We start from the raw sequence: 24053 nt of genomic DNA, 5'->3' as shown, positions 1-24053 counted from the left end.
CTCTCACCGTTTGCCAACTCGCCAATTCCACACTGCCTTCATAGATATGGGTTTCGGGGTGGGGCGGGTTTTTTTGCTTTATAAAGATCATGTTAAAGTTCTGGTTTTCTCAGCACAAAGCGTAAGGAAATATATATCAAGAGTATTGATTTTGCTGTGTGAAATGTGCAGTGGGAGAGCCAGGCACTCGCTACGCTGTTCTTAAAGCCTGGATGAGACAATGCTGTTTACAGTTGTTTTTGGTTTTCTTGTTAATGTTTGTTGTTTTCTTTTGATATTTTCCGAGAAAAGAGGACAAGAGGTGCACCATCTATCTCTGCGATGTGATTGGTGCGGCATGACCAACTGAAATGGACAATTTCTCTGTTTATTTATTTTCCTTTTCTTTCTTTTTTGAGACAGAGAATATATGTCCAAGATAAATGCCTGAGAAACCAAACATCCTGTTGACATTTTTCAAATACTTGCTGCTTACATTGTTTTACGGTTATGCCTACTCATCTAATGATTTGCCGATTAATTTATGAACATGTTTATTTAATTATTTATTTATTCAGTTATTTATTTATTTATTCCTGACAACAATCTGTTTATGAATCGCCTATTTATTGGTTATGTTTAGAAAAATGTATGCATCGAAAAGAAACGCTTAATGGGCTTCTCTCTTTCTCTCTCTTTTTTTTCAATTTTACAATAAAAGTTTAAATTTAAATACGAGGTCTGTTTGTCTTTGGTTCTTATCTAACTCTATTGAGCCTAAAACATGCAGTGCTGTGTAAAGGTAAGCACAACGTCCTCTTTTTTTAACATGATACTGAAACTTTATTTGTTAATTGTTCGATCTTAATCAGGTTAGACGCCATACTGAATTTTAACCTGGTTGAAAACGAGGCTATACGGGACAGACTTACAGTCTTTACAATGTATTAAGGTCTTAAATCACTTAATTTTCACAACTTACAACTTTCAAAACTGTTTTATGGAGTTATCTACTTTGTAATTATCTGAACAGTCCTCTTTCTCTTATATGTAGCATTGGATTCATCGGATCAATCAGCTCGTCCTAAATAGTTCTCATATGTAGATGTGGAAAGTCCACATTCTCACTGGCTCTCTCTCATGTAGTGCTGGTAAGATTCATTCTAGTGAATCAAGTTCACCCTAAAAGGCCCTCTCTCTTACTTATGTGTAGGGCTGCAAAGTCTGTGCATTTTCATGAATGGTTCCTCCAGAATAGTTCTTCCTGTTCATGTATAGTGTTGGAAAGTGAATCTTCTTCTAGTAAATCAGTTCAATCAGGCGTTCATTTTTGTGAATTGGTTCATTCAGAATGGTTCTTCCTGTTCATGTATAGTGTTGGAAACAGTGTTCATTTCGGTCAACGACATTTTTTTCGCCAACGACAACGAGACGGTAACGAACTAAAACTCTTTTTGAATGACAAAAACTATGACGTAAATCTATTGACATTTTCGTCAATGAATTAAAAATGAGACGAAAATGTTAGGGAGGGACGATTTGGGAAGAGATTCATTCAGAACGAAACTGCTGCGTGGTTAGGAGGTTAGATGCGTACATATGAACATAAGCTAACATACACTTGCTGCACGTCTCATAACGCGTTCAAAAATGTCAATATGTGGGAGTAGTGTTTTCTGAGCGCAGACACTGAAGCATACACACACAGAAAGCGCCTCTCACAGCGCGCGAGTACTCTTTTGCGTCGCATGAACGGAGAATTACACACAAAATGATGTCGAATTGTCCGTTTTGACGAGTATTAACCTTAATATCAAACCATATTTAATGAGTTTGGAAATTTTTGAGAAATGCTTAATAAATGCACTGTAACTAAACCCATTAGATTTTAGCCGACTAAATTTACTGTCGATTTAGTCGACTAAAACTAAAAACAATTCAGATGACTAAAATATGACTAAAACTAAATGGCATTTTAGTCAAAAGATTATGACTAAAACTAAATCAAAATTTGCGGTCAAAATTAACACTGGTTGGAAAGTGAATCTTCTTCTAGAGAATCAATTCAATCAGACGTTCATTTTCGTAAATTGGTTCATCCAGAATGGTTCTGTCAAAGTGTTGGAAAGTGAATTTTCTTCTAGTGAATCAGTTCAATCAGACGTTCATTTTTGTGAATTAGTTCATTCAGAATGGTTCTTCCTCTTCTCATATAGAGCTGGAAAGTTAATTTTCTTTTAGTGAATCAGTTCAATCAGATCGTTTTTGTAAACAGTCCCTCCATGGAATTTTTGGGCTTTTTATGCACCTTATTTTGCAACATGGAAATTATGTATTTTCTTTTAAAAGTGCAAGACTTCCAATTGTTTAGGTGCTTAAGTTAAATAACAAGAAGAACATCAAACTGCGGTAAATAGTAAAACTACTTGCACCACTAACCGGTGTTTATGATTATGTGAATTCAAATAATATGGTAAGAAATACCAGTTTGCAATATCCAGCAACATAATGGACTGTTTTTGTCCTGTACAGGTAAAATATGAGACCGGAAACCTTGCACATTCAATTTAAGTAGATTGCATAATATTTAGGTAATCACTTAAATCAATTAAATGGTTACAGCTTACATTTTACAAATCAAAATAAAATGTAGGTCAAGAACTGAATAGTCCATACTGTGAAGCCATAGACATATGAAATAGTGAATATACAGTTTGTCTGATGGCTGAAATATGAGAAGAGAATAAATAAGAATGTGGTTGAAAACATTACAGTAATGAACTGAGGGGGAGAGAGAGAGAGAGAGAAGAAAGGGAAGAGCCTAAAAAAAGTGGAGGCAGTGGCTCATGAAATAAATTGGCCCAATTACAATAAAGTGTGGCTCTTGGTCAGTGTGTGGGCCGAGCAGTTCATCTTTATTACAATCTGTTAATGAAAATCAATCCTCCTCCTGATAGACTCTTATCTCCACGGCCTCTGAGCGCCTTACACGCGGGAAGATAATAAATTAGGGTAATATTGCCTTTGATGAGGGAGTGAATTGCAAATTATCATAACTTTCCAAGATTTATGATACAGATGCCTAATTTTCCAGCTTGATTTTTCCAGGCTTGGAGGTGTAGAGGGGCCATTTGGTAAAAAGTTCTGTAGCGCAGACTTATTAACAAATATACAACACAAAACCCAGCGCATTACGTATGCAAGATGCAGGCTTGTAGATCTGAGCGTGAACAAATGGCCTGTATGAATGTTATATTTTGTCTAAAGAGTAAAATAGTAATGAAGTTCCTAAAAGCAGTGAAAGATATAAATAGGAATAAATCAATATATAACTGCATTCGCAGCCAATTTCACTTAAGTAATAGATGTTTCCAAATGAATTCACTGCCATTTCAACAAGAAAGAAAATTAACCTTAAATTATGTCAATCATCAAAGAAACGGAGCAAAATATTTTTTTTTTTAAAAAGACATGCAAAGTCAAACATTTTCTTTAAAAATAACATTAAATCATGAATTGTGGATAAATAACAATAGGAACGTGTTTTAATAAAGTTAATACGGTCGATTTTTATTTTATTTTGACTTGAAAGTTACTGTAAATGATTTAAATGGTTTCCCGAACAAGACATGCATGAAGCCCTGCCCCAAACCCAAGCCAAGATCCACAAATTTTCTGATTGGCTGGCCCAAGCAGGTCGGTCAAATTCTTATTGGCTGTTTGCAAAGCATTTGATTTCTCAGACACCTTCTTCAGCAATATCCGTCATGAAGTAGCAGCATTTTATGCGAGGTATGCCAAATAAAAATCACAGCTTTAATGCATCCAGTAAAACTGTAAACGCTTGCGGTTATGGTTTCTAATTGATTAATTAATTAAAAAGGCATTTGTTTAAAGAGAGCCAACCACCTATCCATTTATCAATCAACGTGCGGACATGTTCTGTGCTGTCTATTTATCTTGCCAAATATCCTATTAATGTCAAATTAATTTTTCCAGTGTGAATATTAATCACTCAAGGGGCTTATTTTAATTCATTAGCCCAATAATTGTCCTTGTTTATTAGATCAAAAATGAGCCTATTTTCAAAAATAGTGGAGTGTTCCTTTAAGAGTCCTTAACATCACGGGAACAGGAACAAGCAATGGGCGCAAAAACGGCATTGCTGGAAAAAAAGAAGTGCAAACGTCTTTCCTTGATTTTGTGTTGTGTTGTGTCGTAAATTGTAAAAAAAAAAAAAAGAAAGAAAATCTGTATAACAACTGAAAATGGCCATGCTGTCTATTTATCTTGCCAAATATCCTATTAATGTCAAATTAATTTTTCCAGTGTGAATATTAATCACTCAAGGGGCTTATTTTAATTCATTAGCCCAATAATTGTCCTTGTTTATTAGATCAAAGTGAGCAACGAACAAAGTAGATTGACCTTTTTTTATATACATTTATGTACCTCATTATACCGTATCTAGAATGAAGAGCATAATTAAATGACTGGAACGCGGGAAGACGGTAGTGAGACAAAACGCATAAAATGCGATATAAAAACAATAAAATACAGGCGCTGTACTGGAGTAACAGAAGCATATAGCTGTCAGCAGGTTAACTACAGGCCTGCGCTATATGTACAAGATGATTTCTGACAGCTCTTAGCATGAAGAACCTTGCCTCTTTTCTTCTCCTCACATCAGACGCAGTTAAAACTTGAGAGTGATGGAGTGCCGAGAGCTGCAAAGTACAAGAGAAGGGCAGCGTTGGAAAATGCTTAGTTTAGCATGATGAATGTGGTTAAACTGACAACATTTTAATCTCTGTCACGCGACCCCGTCATTTCATACCAGCTTCCACCCGAGGCCTTAAAGGAACACTCCACTATTTGCGTAAATTGTAAAAAAAAAAAAAAAAAGAAAATCTGTAACTGAAAATGGCCACAAACGTTATATTAAATTGTACTATGTATGCTTATACTGCTGAATTGTTGAAATCTTGATTCTGATTGGTTGGTGTCAATATATTTATTTCTTGATTCTGATTGGTCAATCGAGCCATTCAGCAGTCTGATAACCATCATAAGCAATCTATTTTGTACGATTTTCTATGCTAGTATCAAGTCTCTGGCATTAGTTTGCTGCTTTTTCTTCCCATATAACAAGGGTAATTTCACCTTGAATTATTTTTTCATTTCAAGTTATTTATTTACTTGGCAAGGAGCCGTGTAATATAAGTGAGGCACTAATCACCTTGTCAGGTATATTTTGCTATAACAAATGGCTGACTGTACATTATAGCTTACATAACTGCAGCTAAAAAGACATTCTGGTATTACCACCAAGTTCCTGCAACACTTTATTGCTGGTGTAAGGAAATAGAGTGTTTTAAAGACAAAAAAAAAAAAATATGTCCAGTTATTCAAACTTGCAACTCTATAGCACCCTCTAGAGTAGAAAGCGTCAGAAGTCAGGGAAAAAAGACTGGATAGTCACAACTCATTTTTTTTTTTTAATATGGAAAACAACAGATACACAATACAGCAAATATTAGTTGTTTTATACAAACTGAAAAAAAAATCTAACTACATGAAACGGCTTCAAAACATTAACATCTATACACAAGTGAATGTACACATATAAAACACATATATACACTCTTTCAATATATTATTATATAAAGAATTTGTTTTGTTTTCTCCTTAATAAGCAGAGCAGCTTGAAGAAGTATTTTCCTACCATGACTGTAGCTTAATGTGTGGTTGTATGACCCAGACCCAAAAATAGGATGGGAATAATAATATGGAATAATAATATGGATAGGTAGCATTTCATGTAGTTGTTGGATCCCGTGTAGATAACATATTTTCTTATAGTAGAAAGTTTGAAGTGCACCTAAACTTGTGTGATTCAGGACATCCTATGTGTCTTTTACAATAATTTCATCCAATAACATCACATCTGTAGTAGAGTTTCCATTCTTTAATCGGTGATAACCTAGAAGATATGCAGATAAGCTGCCTTCATCTTTTCCAGATTCGAGCGATTGTCGATTTCACATTCGGAAAGCCCTGGAGTGTTCTGCCATTATCCGTTTGAAGAGTAAAACACTGCATGTTTAAATGGAATGAGTCTCTCACTCGCAGACAGTTTGAAGTCAGTTTGATTGTTTTTCCAGGAGGGTGTCATGGTTGAAGAACAGGCTGGCTGGTGGGTATCCATCCTCAAGCTGGCGTCTAGACCAGCTCCTTCAGTTCAACAGCAGCATAAGAACCAGAGCCGCGAAAACAGAAGGTGTAACTATTGTTCCTCTACTATAAATGTGTGGAGTCCTGGGTGAACTTTGTTTCAGAGTGCTTGGCGGAAGTGCCTTAAGGTCCTCCAGGGCACCATACGCAGCCATGGAGAACTCCTGATCGCCTGTCGTGAGAAGATCGAACACGCACGACTGGAAATAAACGTCCTCCACCTGCAGCATCTCTCGACACTTTGTGGTCGCACGTTCCAACATGTCCACATGTGCCGAGAGGCCTGGCTGCAGCTCGCCGCCATCGTCCTCCCCGTACCAGCCGCCCATAAGCCGCGGCGGACGCAGGCTCTGCTGCCGGTTGAGCACGTGGGCTTTGATGACCTCACTGCGCGGACAGCCGTGCAGACACAGCTGCAGGCCGCCGTTCTCCTCCGCTAAGTCCTCAGGCATGCGGATGGCGAAAGTCAGGTAGCGGCCGACCTGCCGCACAATGATGGACGTGCCTAGATAGCGAGCGTGGATCTTCACTTGCCGTATACCTAGACCTCCACTACCCTCCGCGATCCACAGGCTCTCTGCTTTCCCACCGCTTCGCGTGCCGTCCTGGAACGCCGACGGCAGGTCCTCAGTGGTGGCCTGGTACACCTTCTGCTCAGTGCAGTCATGGTAGGACTTGAAGATGACTGTTATCTACAGGGAAGATCAAACAGGAAATGGTGAGTAATAGCTCACACTGAAAATCAATACATGAAATTGCTTTCAATTGACTAGAGGATTGTTTCAACATTGTGTTTTTGTGCAGCCTGATTTGTTGGAACATGTCCTAACCACCAGGTCAGTGGTGTTTTAGTATTATTTATATGCTATTATAATATTTCATTTTCTGAATTAGCTTTTATTGTTATATTTTTTTTGTTATGTGCGTTTGTCATTTTTTAATATTTCTATTCAGCTTTATTTTTATTTCAGTTTTAGTACTTCGACTTAAACTTATTTTAGTTACCTGCCAAAGCAACATTTCTAGTTTTGTATCTAATATTTGTTTTATTTCAGTTGTATTAGAATTAACGAAAACCATTTTTTATTTAACAATAACAACAATGAACCAAGTACGGAGAAGCAAATCAACAAGAGACTAACAGAAGCATTCTAACCAACAGTGACCTCACTGGTCCAAAGTCCTGCATCACATTATTAAATTATACAATATTAACATATTAAACATCAAAAATGTTCTGATTGGATGAAATTGTCTCACACTGTGCAGCTTTTTGACCTATCGATGGTGGACAGACAAATTATTTCTTGTCCCATTTATAAAATGGTGAAAAGGTCAAATATATAATCTAAATATGACGAGGAAAATAATGTAATGTGGCTAAGAAATTAATTTAAAAAAAAAATTTTTGGTCATTGAAATAACCTTGAAAAAAATTTTAATGAAAATCAAAAAGATGAAATGTTGGCAAATAACTTAAATAAGTTTAAGTTGAAGCAATAAAATTACTAAATGTAAATAAATAAAACAACTAAAACAGAAATAAAAAATAAGCCTAAATACAATAATAATATTTTGTTACACTTTATTTTAAGGTGTCCTTGTTACAGTGTACTTATACATTTAAGTACTGAGTAATATTAATTAACTACATGTACTTACTATATGGTAAGGGTTAGGATTAGGGTTTGGCACAGGGTTACTTGTAGGCCTGGGCGATAAAACGGTATCGATATTTATCGACGGTACACCTTCTTCGATACCGATATAAAAAATGTTCGATATAGCGCATGATATAGGCACATAAAAAAAGGTTATAAAAATGTCAATAATTATCGATACCAAACGATATGAAACATAATATCGTTGATCAATTTTTTAGCTATATCGCCCAGCCCTAGTTACTTGCATGTAATTATGCATAATTTATTGTTACTATAATAGTAAGTACATGTAACCTGTGTAACAAGGACACCTTAAAATAAAGTGTTACCTAATATTTTTAAAAACGCAAACTAATAAAAAATTACAAAAGCACATAGCAAAATTGCTCATATATTTTAACATTAAAATGAATACTGTAAATATAAAAACAGCAAATTCAAAGTATGAATAAAAACTATAATAGTACATAAATAATACTAAAATAACATTGGAAGAGAGCTTGCTATAGCCCTAGAGCTTGAGGGAAAAAAATGAATAACAGGTGTAACCACATGATGGCAGTAGAGGACCAGAGAAAAAAATAACATGGACAACTTGGGATCTGCCAGTATCTAATCTAAACCAAACTCAATGACTAATCAATGGAACATCCAACGGCATATTTTTTATAAAACTCTGATCAAGTCACAGAGCTGTAAGCCATCAACTGTCAGTAAAATTAAGTCATGTTCTACATGATTAATCCAAGAATGTCCACTACATGTAAAGCTAAAGATATAGCACTGATGCAACGTTTTGTGTCAATTTAGAAACATATCATGAGCTCTTCTTAAGCCAAAGGATAAATTAATGAGAAACAATTAAACAATTGTTCTCATAAACACTTTTCATGTTAAAGTCAGTGGTCCCCTGAAAGTTTATTAAAATGACAGGTTTTATGTTTTGTGGTATTATATTACTTTCCCTCTTTTGAAAAAATGCACAGACATCGTCATTCCTATGTTACAGTCATACTTCATGTCTGTTCACCTTCCAGAAACTAACCGACCGTAACCAGAGTCTGAATAATTTCTTTTCCATTCCTTCTTTTTGGGTCTCCCCCACTCTTTGTGAAACAGCTGGGGGATTCTATTATAGTCTTTTGGTCCTGCATTGTCGCCATGGCTCAACAGTCGAGAAAAAAAATGTCCCCCTAATGCCATCATTGTTTGGGCTGACTGTCTGTCTCTCTCAAGCTTTTGGTTTCAATGGTTTCTTTGGACCATGCGAGAACATAAGACATGGCCCATTTTCCCCCAAAATCCTCACAAGTTTCAGTTACATTTATTTGGTAATCTATTTTGATATTATATTATGATAAATTAGTATACTTTGCTAAACAGGTTTGTATAGTATCAAAGAAAAATTTCACCAAAAATATCCTCATGTCGCCCAAACCTATGTGGCTCTCTTTCTTCTGCAAAGCACAAGTGAATATATTTTTAAGAATTTTTCAACATTTTGTCCATACAATGAAAGTTAATGGGGTCCAAAACCAACTTTCTTTCTTCTGTAAAGCATACAAGAAGAGATTATTGAGGGGGGGGAAAAAATCTGCGTTTTTGTCTTTACAAAGTCATGGGATTCAAATGTTGGTTTTGGACCCCACTGACTGACTATAGACAAAAAGCTGAAAAATTCTTCAAAATATCTTCATTTGTGCTCTGCTGAAATAGTAAGTCATATATGTTTGGAACAACATGTGGGTGAGTAAATGATTGCTTTTTCACCTTTTCAACACTTGTACTGATGACAAGGCTTCAAAACAACTTTTGCCCAATTTCATAAAACCACCAGTATCGTGGTTACTCTGCTTTACTAAAAAGACCAGTACAAATTGGAACAGGTCACACTTACAGGAAGTTAGCAAAAAGCCATTTGCACAACTAACCTTGTTGGTTGCTGTAGCACTGGAGCCTTCAACCACCGGTACGTTTGTGACTTGAACCGAAAGGTATCTGTTGTGGATGAGCGGCCAGGCTCCTTCAACCCTACATGTCTGGAACTCATCCCGAAAAGTCCGCAAGTGAGGATCACCAAATAATCCACAATGTCCGTACTTTTTCTGTTGAGCCGCCGGGCCCGAGGCGAGCACCCTGCTTTCATAGTTGCAGACGTCCACCACTGGTGGCTTGGAAGTGCTGGGTGCTTTGGCTGACGACGTTGGGCCGTCGCTGGAGCAGTTGTGCTGTGCAAAGAGCTCTTTAATACGGAATACAGCGGAGTGGTACACCAAGTCCCCTCTACAGCCATGAGCTGTGCGACGCGTACACAACGAGTAGGCCCTCAGAGTGATGCAGTAGTCCACATCTGGAAGCACCTCCTCTTGCAAGCCACCGGAGGGTGAGAATGAGGCCACGTACTCCGCATTACAGCGCTGGATTCGACATTTTTGGCAGCACACTGTTGAGAATCAAGAAGAATTAGACATTAATGAGATGCATTTAAAACTGTGAGAGAATCACTATTTGATGGTTGGTTGGTGATGGAGACGTTCATGATTAAAGTTCTTAGCCTTGGATGGTTTCTAGCTATCAATCTATAGACTAAACCTGTTTAACAGCTACACAACTGCTGTATTTTGTCATTCTGACACATTCATTGGTTGCACTCGAGTTAGCATGGCATCTGAAAAGATAACTACAAGCTGCTGATTGCCATTCCAAACCATGAAAACATTCCTTGTCTGGATTCCTTTTAGTGTTTTACGGTTATGGTCTAACAAAAGTGTGAAAATAGTTACTGCTTCATTTGATATGATGACTTTCTACTGCTTTGAATACAGGCCCAACAATAACAAATGGGATGGAATTTGGCTAGCATTATTAAAAATATGAAAAACTCCCACTGCTATGATGTAGTAATTGTATTCTACAGGGTTTCCACAAATTTTGACCAATGAATTTCCATGACTTCAGAGTAGTGTATGAGTAATTACTAAAAATATTGCACATTAGCAAGGAAGCAGCGGTGTCCACGGGTAAATTCACTTATTTAATACATTGTTCATGTTAATAATATGGGATTCATATGTAGCCTACTTTTTAGAATAACATATACTATCTTACATAAACTGTTCTAGATGAATCGTTATGCATAATTTACAACTCTGTGGAAATGAATGCAATATCTCTGTTTTTGACTAGGCCTAATAGACAGATTTGTGAGACAGAGCACTGGTGTGAGGTGACCATTTACTAATTTTTCTGCTGGACTGGATGCATTTGTCATAGTAAAAACATGGTAAATTAGTGGTCTGTCAGTATGCATTTAGTGATATGTTATAACATTAATAGTTCTGATCAGCTGGAGTATTTGATTTCATTTTTTTTTTCACATTGTATGCATATTTAGTGAATTTGTGGGTTATCATACAGAATTATAAACAATTCCTAAACTGAGTTTAAAATGGATTTATATTCAAATTTGTCTAGTAATGTAATATTATTTAACTTTATATATGGTTACTGTTATGAATTACTACATTAAAACAGTTACTATTCATTGTTATAGCTAATGATTTAGTTAACGTCAAATAATACATTATCATTCTGTAGGGGGAAAAACAACAACAAAATTCAATCGTATTCAGAGCACGCAGCAAAGTATTTGCTCATTTTTATCTGTACCAAACCGATTTTTACATCTAGTTCACATTCGCTAACATTTAAAACTTCGTCTAGCGACAAAAAATAAAAAATAAAATAAAAATTCTGCGCGTGCTTTTCAGGGAGGCATAGGCGGTTAAAACTTATAGCTAATGATTTAGTTAACGTCAAATAATACATTATCAGTCTGTAGGGAAAAAAACAACAACAAAATTCAATCGTATTCAGAGCACGCAGCAAAGTATTTGCTCATTTTTATCTGTACCAAACCGATTTTTACATCTAGTTCACATTCGCTAACATTTAAAACTTCGTCTAGCGACAACAAAAAAAAAATAAATAAATAAATTCTGCGCGTGCTTTTCAGGGAGGCATAGGCGGTTAAAACGCGCAATTAACGCAAAATGTAAATAACCCATATTTGATCGCTGCTGTTCACAAATGACTATTTATTACTCTTTAAGGCACACTTTCTTCTTCAACACAGTCACGGGCTTTCGAAGTAAACGGCGACACGGCGAGAAGCTAGCCAGGTTAGCGAAAGTTTTGCCAAACTAATAAAATATCTGACTAAACTAAGCAATACTTTTAAAGAACGGTAAATAGTGAGGATTAACTTCAAACATCATTTCAGAAGGTAAGTATAACATTTGGTTATATGAAATATGTTGGGTTTAAATCTTTTCGCAAAAACGGTGCTGATTTGCTAGCGAGTTAGCAGCACAACTCTGGCCTACAGAAGAACTAAATGCGTATAAATGGGACGGTAGACATTAATATGAGCGATTGTGCAATTGCATTAAGTAGCACGTTTAAAGTTTTAACATACTTTTATAGAGATTTTGATTGAACAACTTCTCTCCAAACGATAGTGTAAAGTTTTCCCATTAGCTCTCGTTCTGGGATGTGTGCATGCGCATAAGTGCGATTAATACGAACAAAACTATTTACCTGGTCGGAGTAACAGGCACATAGAAACCACTAAAAGACAAATCCAGTTCCAAAGCTGCCGCTTAGCCAGGTTGAGAGTGCCGCTTCTCCCCATGCCAATCCATTCAGTTTGATTGCAGTTCTCCAACTGCTGCTCATCGACGTTGAGGCTGCGAGAAATCACACAACTTTTTCATTCCCTTCCCCAGCCTCTGTCATTCAAAGGAAAAGTGCTGAAAAGCATCGCATGGGAGGAGCTTCTATTCGCCAGTCCTTTCTATGAAAGCTGACAAGTGCTCAGTCACGTCTTTATATGAGTTATGCAGTGCAAAAGTATGCACATAAAGAATGAACGATTCTGTCTATAAATAAACGTTTTAGGTTGCATGAATGTCGTTTTTTTCATTTTTCATTACAGAGTCAGTCAACTATTGTTAATTGTTGACATGCTTGCTATAACGTTTTTAATAATTTAAAACTTGTTTTCTGCATAAACCACTTTTTAATTGTTGAAAATATATTTTTGAAAGATACATTAGCCTAAGTGATCAATTAAATGTGCCAAAACAAACATGGGAACAAACTGTCATCTATCAGTTGCCTCGCTTTGGGCAGCTGAAATTCTACAAAGCTTATTCTAATCTATGTAATAAACTGAGGAAAGCTAAATAAATTAAAATAGTTCAGCCTAGCCTGGAGGGTTCAATTTTATGATGGGCTTCAGCATGCTAGTCCTACATCCTCCAGTCTAATATCATGGTTTGTTGAACTACTTTATTGGGTTCCTGCTACTACTTTATTTCCTGGTTTATAGTTTGATCATGTTTGCAGTTGGTGCTTTGAGATACGAGGTTACATTGTGATTATGGGAAAAGAACAATATATTGCTTACCGTTTGAAATTATTTTGTGGATCCATTGAGACTGTAGCCTTGGAGTAAACACAAAATGTACACATTAATTTATATACATAATATTTGTATACACATCAGTGTCTTCATGTTTGTTACTTTTATATATATATATATATATATATATATATGTCCTTGTATCATCACACATTGGTTGATCAGTTGAAGTTTGACTTAAAATTACATTTCATTCTCCCCCACAACAATATGTGTATTAATGTAGTCAATGGTAATAGTAATTACCTAAATACTAGAGAGCTGGCTGTCCCCATAAAGTCATTCCTGTCTCAGGTCTATAGTGGTATTGATACTACAGAGGCATCATTCAGAATCTGGCCACTGAAGCAAATACCTCATTCACTCAGGTGGATGGATCAGTGAGCCCCTTACAAGCACCTCATGCCAGTTGACGACTTGACAAGGCTGATGGGCGGAGAAAGGGTTCTTTCTTTCCCCCACATTTGTGGGCATATTACATTGCATGACCCAGCGAATATACATATTCCTCTGGTCGAAACAAGAAGGGAGCGAGTCAATTACAGAGATGAATCAGGTGAAGAAAAAGACAGAAAGAAAAACGAGAAAGAGAAGAGAAAGGAACGGAAACGAAGGGATAAGCCAGTACATTTCTCCTGACACTGACTCGCTTGTTCTTATACAATAGTGGAATGAGGTCAGTCTGGTAAAATTAGCCATCCGCTTCATGGCAGGACTGAATGCCAGGCCAGTGAGAGGGGACAGAGAGTCTCCATTTGAGAAACCAGAGAAATAAAGAGACTACATTTTTTGACAGAGAGTGAGATGAAGTACTGGGAAGAGAAGAGAAGAAGGTCATTTGCTAAAAGCCCAGAACTCCTACTCAGCGCAAGTTAAGCAAAAATAAGTGAAATTGAATGATATGAGCCATTACACCAAGTAAGAGACCAAAAAAACTTGACCTGAATAGTGGAAATAATGATTGTTTTCGAGCAGGTTTCCTGAAGACTCCCCTCATCTGTCATTGGTTGAACAAACAGCTTGGCGACACCTCAAGCCCATGCCATTTGTTGAGCTGCTGTTGCTGTTGTCAGGCTGGTCGGGATGTTCAAACAATGTTTTTATAACACCACAGAATGTTTACACTGTTCGGGGGAATGCACTGACAAACTAAAAGGTTAGAAAGTTTTTATCACGCTTAAGCTTTCAGAAAACAATCGGCTGAAGCTTTATGCTATAAATTCAAAGGTGGACACAAGAGTGAGAGACAGAGAAGCAGAGAAGTGACTGAAGGAGTGTAGGAGAGGGAAGAAAAAAAGGAAGAGGAATTGGGTTTCCACTGACTGTATGTCTGGGCAGCTCCATATGGTCCTCATTAATGTGCTGACTCTGTGGGAGCAGCTCCACACCGCGCTGCTTGTTTTTGTTATTAGGCCCATCACATTTCGGTAGGGAGGGCACTGGAATATTGGGCCACTGACAGGTTTTGCCCAGTGGTTCTCAACCAGTGCTGTTATCGGTAACAAAAATGAAAGTTTTCGCTAATTTAAATAAAATATAAATATTAGATGAAAAATATTAAACTTAACAAAAAATAGAAATGTTGCCTTGGCGCTAATTTGGTGCTGTTATCGGTAACAAAAATGAAAGTTTTCGCTAATTTAAATAAAATATAAATATTAGATGAAAAATATTAAACTTAACAAAAATAGAAATGTTGCCTTGGCAGCTAATTGAAATAAAATAAGTTGAAAAAAAAAATGAAAAAAAAAAAACCTGTAATAAAAATGACAAAATACATGACAAAATAAAACTTAAAATGAAAAAAAAACCAACTAATTTTTAAAATAAAAATATTAATAGTATAAAAATATTACTGCTTTTGCTTCTTTACACAGATTGAACAACGGGCATCAAGTACTGTAATAATATACAATACATAATATATTTAGTGCTGTCAAACGATTAATCGCGATTAATCACATCCAAAAGAAGTTTTTGTTTACATAATATATGTGTGTGTACTGTGTATATTTATTATGCTTATATAAATACACACATACATGTATGAAACAAGAAGGGAGCGAGTCAATTACAGAGATGAATCAGGTGAAGAAAAAGACAGAAAGAAAAACGAGAAAGAGAAGAGAAAGGAACGGAAACGAAGGGATAAGCCAGTACATTTCTCCTGACACTGACTCGCTTGTTCTTATACAATAGTGGAATGAGGTCAGTCTGGTAAAATTAGCCATCCGCTTCATGGCAGGACTGAATGCCAGGCCAGTGAGAGGGGACAGAGAGTCTCCATTTGAGAAACCAGAGAAATAAAGAGACTACATTTTTTGACAGAGAGTGAGATGAAGTACTGGGAAGAGAAGAGAAGAAGGTCATTTGCTAAAAGCCCAGAACTCCTACTCAGCGCAAGTTAAGCAAAAATAAGTGAAATGGAATGATATGAGCCATTACACCAAGTAAGAGACCAAAAAAACTTGACCTGAATAGTGGAAATAATGATTGTTTTCGAGCAGGTTTCCTGAAGACTCCCCTCATCTGTCATTGGTTGAACAAACAGCTTGGCGACACCTCAAGCCCATGCCATTTGTTGAGCTGCTGTTGCTGTTGTCAGGCTGGTCGGGATGTTCAAACAATGTTTTTATAACACCACAGAATGTTTACACTGTTCGGGGGAATGCACTGACAAACTAAAAGGTTAGAAAGTTTTTATCACGCTTAAGCTTTCAGAAAACAATCGGCTGAAGCTTTATGCTATAAATTCAAAGGTGGAAACAAGAGTGAGAGACAGAGAAGCAGAGAAGTGACTGAAGGAGTGTAGGAGAGGGAAGAAAAAAAGGAAGAGGAATTGGGTTTCCACTGACTGTATGTCTGGGCAGCTCCATATGGTCCTCATTAATGTGCTGACTCTGTGGGAGCAGCTCCACACCGCGCTGCTTGTTTTTGTTATTAGGCCCATCACATTTCGGTAGGGAGGGCACTGGAATATTGGGCCACTGACAGGTTTTGCCCAGTGGTTCTCAACCAGTGCTGTTATCGGTAACAAAAATGAAAGTTTTCGCTAATTTAAATAAAATATAAATATTAGATGAAAAATATTAAACTTAACAAAAATAGAAATGTTGCCTTGGCAGCTAATTGAAATAAAATAAGTTGAAAAAAAAAATGAAAAAAAAAAAACCTGTAATAAAAATGACAAAATACATGACAAAATAAAACTTAAAATGAAAAAAAAACCAACTAATTTTTAAAATAAAAATATTAATAGTATAAAAATATTACTGCTTTTGCTTCTTTACACAGATTGAACAACGGGCATCAAGTACTGTAATAATATACAATACATAATATATTTAGTGCTGTCAAACGATTAATCGCGATTAATCACATCCAAAAGAAGTTTTTGTTTACATAATATATGTGTGTGTACTGTGTATATTTATTATGCTTATATAAATACACACATACATGTATATATTTAAGAAAAATATATTAAATATTTATATATAAAATAAATTGTATGAATATAAATATATATGTGTAAATACATGTCAATATTTTCAAAATATATGCTGTACGTGTGTGTATTTATATATACATAATAAATATACACAGCACACACATATATTATGTAAACAAAAACTTTTATTAATCGTTTGACAGCACTAATAAAATATTGTATATAAAATATAACAAAATGTATTGAACATTGTTTTATCTTGTTGTTATATATTACATTAAAATATATTAAATGGTTTGGTTGGACTTGAAGCCTTCGAAGCCCCTCCTTAAAATATTAATAATACAATCTGATGCATTTTATATTTTGAATTTAGTGGGGGTTTTTTCTTTGCTGTCCAGAACAGGTCAGTGAACCACCAGTTGAGAAGCCCTGGTCTAGCCATCCACAGAAGTTGAGTAAAGAGTCCTTAAGTTAAGTGCAACTGTGAAATGAGAAACGAGGGCCTAAAATGTGCTTACCCACACTACAGAGCTCAAATTAAACTTTTCTTAGTAGCGCATTTGAGTCAGAGATGAGAGGTTTGCTTCACTGGTGACAGAGACTCAGAGCAATTACCATAGATAACAGGGACAGAAGTGTGTGCCTGTAAGAGGCTGCCACTGATACCATCTCTGCTCAAGGATCCCACTTAACTGCCTTGATTGATGCCCAACTGAACTCTAGGGGGTACAGAAAGAGAAGGTCTTTGTGGGTCCTAAGTGGATTACTTTCTCCCTGAGAGCTGTTAGGTATTAATATATAATAATTGCACTTGAAGTACATTTAATTGCATTGGGAAAAGTTGTTGCATTTGGAAAGAGCCTCTGTGAACTGTCATTATTAGCTTAATAGATTTGATAGACTGAAAATATTAGGCATTTACATCTAATTTTAGATGCTAGCACTGTCTGCTTCCTTCGTGTAATTCGTCTGCAAACACAAAATCCTTTTTTCTTCACTGCCCCTTAGAGCTGTTTCCTTCTGCTCAAGAGATGCTGTTGACATAGTGTCAAGCTCAGTCCTTTTTAAAAAGATAAACACACAAGTAACCTTAGATTCAGGGTCATGGGGTCTTCTCAGTTTGGTGAAGAAAGATAGTGGAAGTAAACAAAGGCAGAATGAGGAGAAGCCTTAGATCTCCTCTCTAAGAAAGGCTAAGTGTAAGGAAAGGCAATATGTGGGATCAATGCTGAGCTGCTGCCATCCATACCTGACAATAGGTGAATTCAAGAAACTTTGTTGTTGAACTTTAAGTTTCCAATTAATAGGAACATATACGGCGTAAAACATTTCAAGGTCACTCCACTCAAGATGTTTTATCTAACTCAAACAAGTTTTGGTGTAAGTTCAAGTAGGGCTGTGCAATTAATCGAAAAACAATTTCGATTTTGGCCTCCAACGATTATGAAAATACAATAATCGAGATAAAACGATTATTCCGCCCCATTCCGCCCCCTTTTCCAGCGCTGCGCTTTCGTTCCTCCATAAAAGCCCAATTTCACGTGCAAATCAGTAAACAAAAGACAAATTCAAAATCACACACTGCTCTTGATTGAAGGACTTTTGTAGCTTTAATAAGAAACAAAAAAGTTTAATTCTTACAGTGAAGACTATGCTGTTTTATTTTACATTTGATTATTCATTTCTGTAGTAGGCTGTTTGAGACTTGCATAAAAAACATTAAAGCACAGTTTGTTTAATTTGTATCTTTTTATTCTATCGTATTTGTCCTTTGCTTTTTTATTACTGACAGTTTAATTATTTTCAATAATTTTTAGGACTTTTTGTTTGTTTGAAATTCCGCTGGCCTCTACAATGTAGATGTCATAGCAGCCTTATTTACAGGAAATATATATTTGATATGTATCACTATCTTTAAATAAATCACTCATATAAAGTTTTGGTCATATGGCCCCCTCATAATCATGTTAAATAATCGTGATTACAATATTGGCCAAAACAATCGTGATTATGATTTTTGCCATAATCGAGCAGCCCTAAGTTCAATAAGCTTACTTGTAGGTGTGGTCTGATTTGCATCCTATTTGTGGAGAATTGTTGATGGTATAGTTAAGGTCTCTCCATTTAAAGAAAATATTTTGCAGAACTGTTTATGTCCATACAACAAAAAATTATGGACCCCACTGACTTTCATTGTATGGACAAAAAACACTCTTTTATGTGTTCCAAAAGAGAAAGAATGTCATACAGGTTTAGAACAACATTTTTGGGTGAACTATACTGCATCTAAAAGTTGAATGCATTGATTTTCTTCAGCTCAGATTTCCTTCAATCAACTTTTCAAATGTTTTCTAACAAAATTGAAGAGTTTGAGTAGATGTTTAACAAAATTAAAAGGAAAGCGGTCAAATATGTCAAAAGAGTTGCTTGTTTTGTGCAAATTATTTTTGAATCTGATTGAGGAAATAGTTATTTTAAAGCATTTACATGCTTAATTTTTGCACTCTGATTGAAATTTAATTCGGATTAAGCTGTTTATATGAAGGATTTTCAATCCAATTCAACCATCAATCCAATTACTAAAAGATTAATTGGGTCCATGTAAACGTAAATAGTGTAGTCTCAAAATTTATTGTACAATATTTGTTACCGTTGTCAAATGACATTTGGACTGAAAAAACCCCCCCGCTAAAAGTAGAAACAATGTCCAAATATTTGATGCAGCTGGAATTACGAAAAAAGGTGCATGTAGTCTTTTTCAAACATTTTTGCTAAAGTATGCAGCACAATAACTGATGTGAGAAGGGAAGAATGCGAGAGAGAAGCAATGAAAACTCCTAAAGTTCTCCCGCTCTCTCTCCCACAACAACACCTGCTCAGGCTCTCATTTCAAACCTCTCAGCTGTGGGAGCATTGACCAAATAAATCCGTGGAATCAAACGTGACTCCCGCTCCCAGACCTCCAAGTCCAGCCAGTCCGAGCTCAAGCCATGGGAACAAAATACGTTCAATAGAGTGCAACAAAGCCCATATCACCCCGAGCTTATTAGTCATCTTTTGAGAATTTTGCTCTCTGCCAATGGTTTTTCAGTTGTCTGAAGTGCCAGAGTTTTACACCCTGACCAGCATCATCTCATTGGATGGCAGCTGTGTCCCTCCTCCACTCACAAAGTTTGAAAATGGACAGATTGCTCTTCTGTTACCTAAAACTGTAGACTTGCATTTCACCCAAAAAAATAACATGATTTACTTGATTTACCTATGCTATTTCAAAAACTGTATGCCTTTCTTTTTTCAAACTTCAAAAAGTGGTACAACTCTATATTCCAAATCTCCTGTGGTTACATGACAGTTTTGCATAAGAATCAGACTGAAATTTAAGTAGTTATTCACTGTTAATTGTCTCAACCATTGGGCTGTAAACTGTTGCAACCAAATAATTGCAAAAATTTTAATCTGTTCTGCACACGACTTATCATATGGCTTCAGAAGACCTGTAATATATCACAGACATCATATGGACTACTTTTATGATACATTGATGCTCTTTGATGTCTTGAAGCTTGACAGCATTAGTCCTCGTTTCATTATACTGAAAAATTCAATAAAAACAGAATTTTACATTAATTGTGAGAATATAAAAACTTATATATATATATATATAAGTATTACAAATGTCCTTTTTTAAATTTGTCCCGTTTAAATTCTTTCAATTTTTTGATTATACAGTACCATTGCTGTGATCATAAATCAGTAAGTTAATGGCTCTTAGATCACACGAATTAACAGCAGGCCATATTTCTAACATATTTTTGAGACAAATATTGAGATATTGAGACAAAGGAGTTAGTTGTGACTCATAAGGAAAATGAACGTCTTATAAGTATAGCATAAACCCCAAAAATCAGATGCCAAAGAAACTCCATTGTCTGATTATGGCATCTTTCTGATTCCTCTATGATGAATTAAAACTGACTGTACTCTTCTACATTCAAAATGTGTTGTTTTCTAAACTCAAAAATACATAATAGAGAAATGTGAGGCTTAAAACCACAAAACAGCACCAGGCAAACCAGCTTTACTGTAGTACTTTTAACAACCGAGCGTTCACTTTAAGGGTCGGTAAGTATCAAATGACATGAGTAATGGCATTGCTAGTCCCAAAGAGAACAGCAGAAAGATGAAATGGAACTTACCTCTGATTTTTGTGACTGATGGGCATGTGGCATGGATGTGTAAAAGACCATTTCACTGAGAGAAGTCTGTTAACCCCTGTTCCCTAGCTGTCTCTACCAGACAACTGTGTCCAGCTTTGCTTGACAAAGGGAGATAGCTGTGAATTAAAGCACATGACAACAGCTGTCTTTTTAAAGAATCGGCACTTTGATTAGGGTCGGTTTGTTGTTAAGCAATGTTCACTAATTCCTACATATCGGAGAAGGGCGGGTAGGAAAAAAAGACGAAAAATCCCGAACACACTAGCATGCACACACACATACACAATTATACACATTCAAGGGATTTGACAGCATATGTCGTCTTTGGCCAGCGTCCCATATTCTACAATGGTCATCCACACAGTGCGGTCTGTAATAAGACCAGAGTATTCCAGCAAATGTATAGCGGCTCCAAAAACTATATGGACACTTAAGTCACACCTAAAAAAAATATATATATATATATATATATATATCAACTCAAGTGGGATCTGCAAACAAATAATGACTTTTTTTCCCCTAGAACTAAATTTATAAGTCATTATTTTATAAAGTTTCTCTAAAGTTCACAGAGAGTAACCACAGATGTAGTTCATCACATTAATTATGAACATGTTCTGCTAATGTTTGACAACTTGAAAGATTCCAAATATTTTTTGTTGCAATATTTGGTTGTATTTGTTTATTTTTTATATAGCAGTTTATACAGTACAGATTCAGTACAGTACAGTACAGAAAAAAAAAAATATATATATATATATATATTTTTTTGTTTTTTGTTTTTTTTTGTTGCACAAGCAGCTATTCAAACAGACAGCTGCTCAGGCCATTCTTTCAAATGGCAGTGATTACAAATCAAGCCAGGGTTGTCTTTAAGTTGATCCATTGCTATTTCAACAAGTAATCCTTGGTCTCATGCACATGTTCCTGTGCACAAAAACAGACTCAAGCGCTCTTATCCATTGATTAATCCAATGACCAAATTTGAAGCATGTTATAGCAACAATGCATTACATTTCTACAGACCAAAGGGGCCTATACTGCAGCATCGTGGCACCATTGGATTTGAGATTCTATTGGATGGAGAAGCTTCTAGGAGCCACGTAATCTCTCACTCGCTACACATTTTTTTCATATCTCTCTGTATGAGAAGAATCCATCCGACCAAAGCCTCTGTGGCGACAACAAGCGCTTCATGCCAGTCTCCACGGGGGCATGCCTACGCGCAATAACAGAAAAACATACACGTAAAGCGTAACACATGCACATACATCAGCGCAAACATATGCATCCGCACACATGCACACCCAACGTGCCCCCAGCTGTTCCTCACCCTCACTGCATGCAGCAGGTGTAGGGTGGACTTTGAGGGACGGGGTGGGAGTGGGCATGGCTTTTTCGGAGAACAGAATTGCTATTGTTATAGCTATGCACTCCGTCCCACGATGTGACTGGAAATTTGTATCATGTTCATTCTGCTTTGTGTAAGGCTAGGGCACAGCTGCAGAGCAAAGCGTTAATAACAATTCTATGTAATGCCTTATATGTGTCTTCTGGCTTGTAAAACCCCCCTGGGGCCCGTCCAGCAGTTTTGTGCTTCATGTCTTTTCGGTGCTTGTTGAATTCTGCGCTTTTAAGTTTATTAAAGCAGAATGATTCAAGCCCCCCCAACATGATTTCCAAAGTTTATCAGTTGGATTTTACAACAGTATGATCATTTTATAGTGGTTTCCATAGATATGGCCTCTCATTAAATGGAAAGTAATCAAAAACGTGCTCTTTGTCTGTCTGTCTGTCTGTCTGTCTGTCTATCTATCTATCTATCTATCTATCTATCGATATGTCTGTCTGTCTGTGTATCAATTCATTATATAATTATTTGCTTTTTGTCAACTCACAATCCCCCTGCAGTTCATTCACAAACCTCAGTTTGGGAAACCCTACTGTAATGTTCAATACACTTCATGATGTTGTTAACAAAAAATTTATAGATTTTTTTATATGAAAGGTCAAAAGTAATCCAAAAGCAATCAAAAAGCAGTCAGATTACATTACCTAATATGTGTAATCCAGTAGATTACGGACTACAGTTTGTAAGTAATCTACCCATCACTCCGTAAAACCTAAAACGTTGCTACCGTATTCTTTACGGTAAAATTCTGGCAACCACAGCTGCCGTAAATTTTATGGAATTTTTTTTACAGTGTATCTATCTATCTATCTATCTATCTATCTGTCTGTCTGTCTGTCTGTCTGTCTGGCTGTCTGGCTGTCTGTCATCCATCCATCCAGAAACTTCATTGAAATGCAATGTTGAGAGAAAAAAAGTGATATTTAATGGCTGATCTGCTTTATTCTAAAGGAAACCATATACAAACCCCCCAAAAAATCTGATCTAAATGCTTAGGCAACAAAGCAAGGGCCAAAGGCATTAATGTCTAGCCTATGTCTCAAACTGTGTGTAGAAGAAACGCAAATGCATGTTAACAAATACACAAAGGGACAGTCCAAACTGAAGCAGATGTGATAGGTTCTGAGACGGCTGGGAAAACGGACCTCGCCGCACCTGTTAATATTTAAAAACAATGGAAGTGCAAAAATTAAGGAAAACAGAGCAGTGGTGACATCATAATTTTTCAAACGGGCTCAGTCGGGAGGGGGTTGTTGGTGGGGTCTGTTAGGGGGTCAGCTGGTTCCAGGGCAGGAAACTGAGAAAGAAGGAATTTGAGAGCTCAGGAACTCGGCAGCTATGTTCGAAAGATTTAGCGAAACAATGTGAAGCTAGAAGAGCCTCTCTGGCTCTTGGTGTTATCAGAAAAGAGCTGTGGTAGATTTTATATGAATTATTTATGAAAACAATACATTTAAATAAATCCATATTAATTAATTTTAATAATATATCAACAAGTAATACAAGTACCACCATATAAGTTGCTGTGGTTTGGTGGTTTTTCAATAACTTGAAACAGTCTATTAAACTTAAACTGTCTCCATGGAAACGTCAGAAAAACCCTACGAAA

At 36.3% G+C, this 24053-nt stretch overlaps 1 protein-coding gene across 1 annotated transcript; it reads right to left on the bottom strand.

The window, feature by feature from the left end:
* Window positions 1–5555: 5555 nt before the first annotated feature.
* LOC107726535 (RGM domain family member B-like) lies at window positions 5556–21111 on the bottom strand. Its single transcript, XM_016536158.1, has 5 exons — window positions 21013–21111; window positions 13348–13385; window positions 12477–12625; window positions 9809–10320; window positions 5556–6905 (listed from the first exon to the last, which is right to left on the bottom strand). The coding sequence occupies exons 1-5, from the start codon at window positions 21061–21063 to the stop codon at window positions 6216–6218; spliced, it is 1440 nt and encodes a 479-aa protein (XP_016391644.1). The 5' UTR covers window positions 21064–21111; the 3' UTR covers window positions 5556–6215.
* Between the last annotated feature and the right edge of the window lie 2942 nt (window positions 21112–24053).

Source organism: Sinocyclocheilus rhinocerous, unplaced genomic scaffold (genome assembly GCF_001515625.1).
Source record: "Sinocyclocheilus rhinocerous isolate Xijiao unplaced genomic scaffold, SAMN03320098_v1.1 scaffold276, whole genome shotgun sequence".
In the NCBI taxonomy this organism is placed as follows: domain Eukaryota; kingdom Metazoa; phylum Chordata; class Actinopteri; order Cypriniformes; family Cyprinidae; genus Sinocyclocheilus; species Sinocyclocheilus rhinocerous.
Note: the sequence above shows the minus strand (reverse complement) of the source record. Positions and strands in the feature narration are given on the sequence as shown.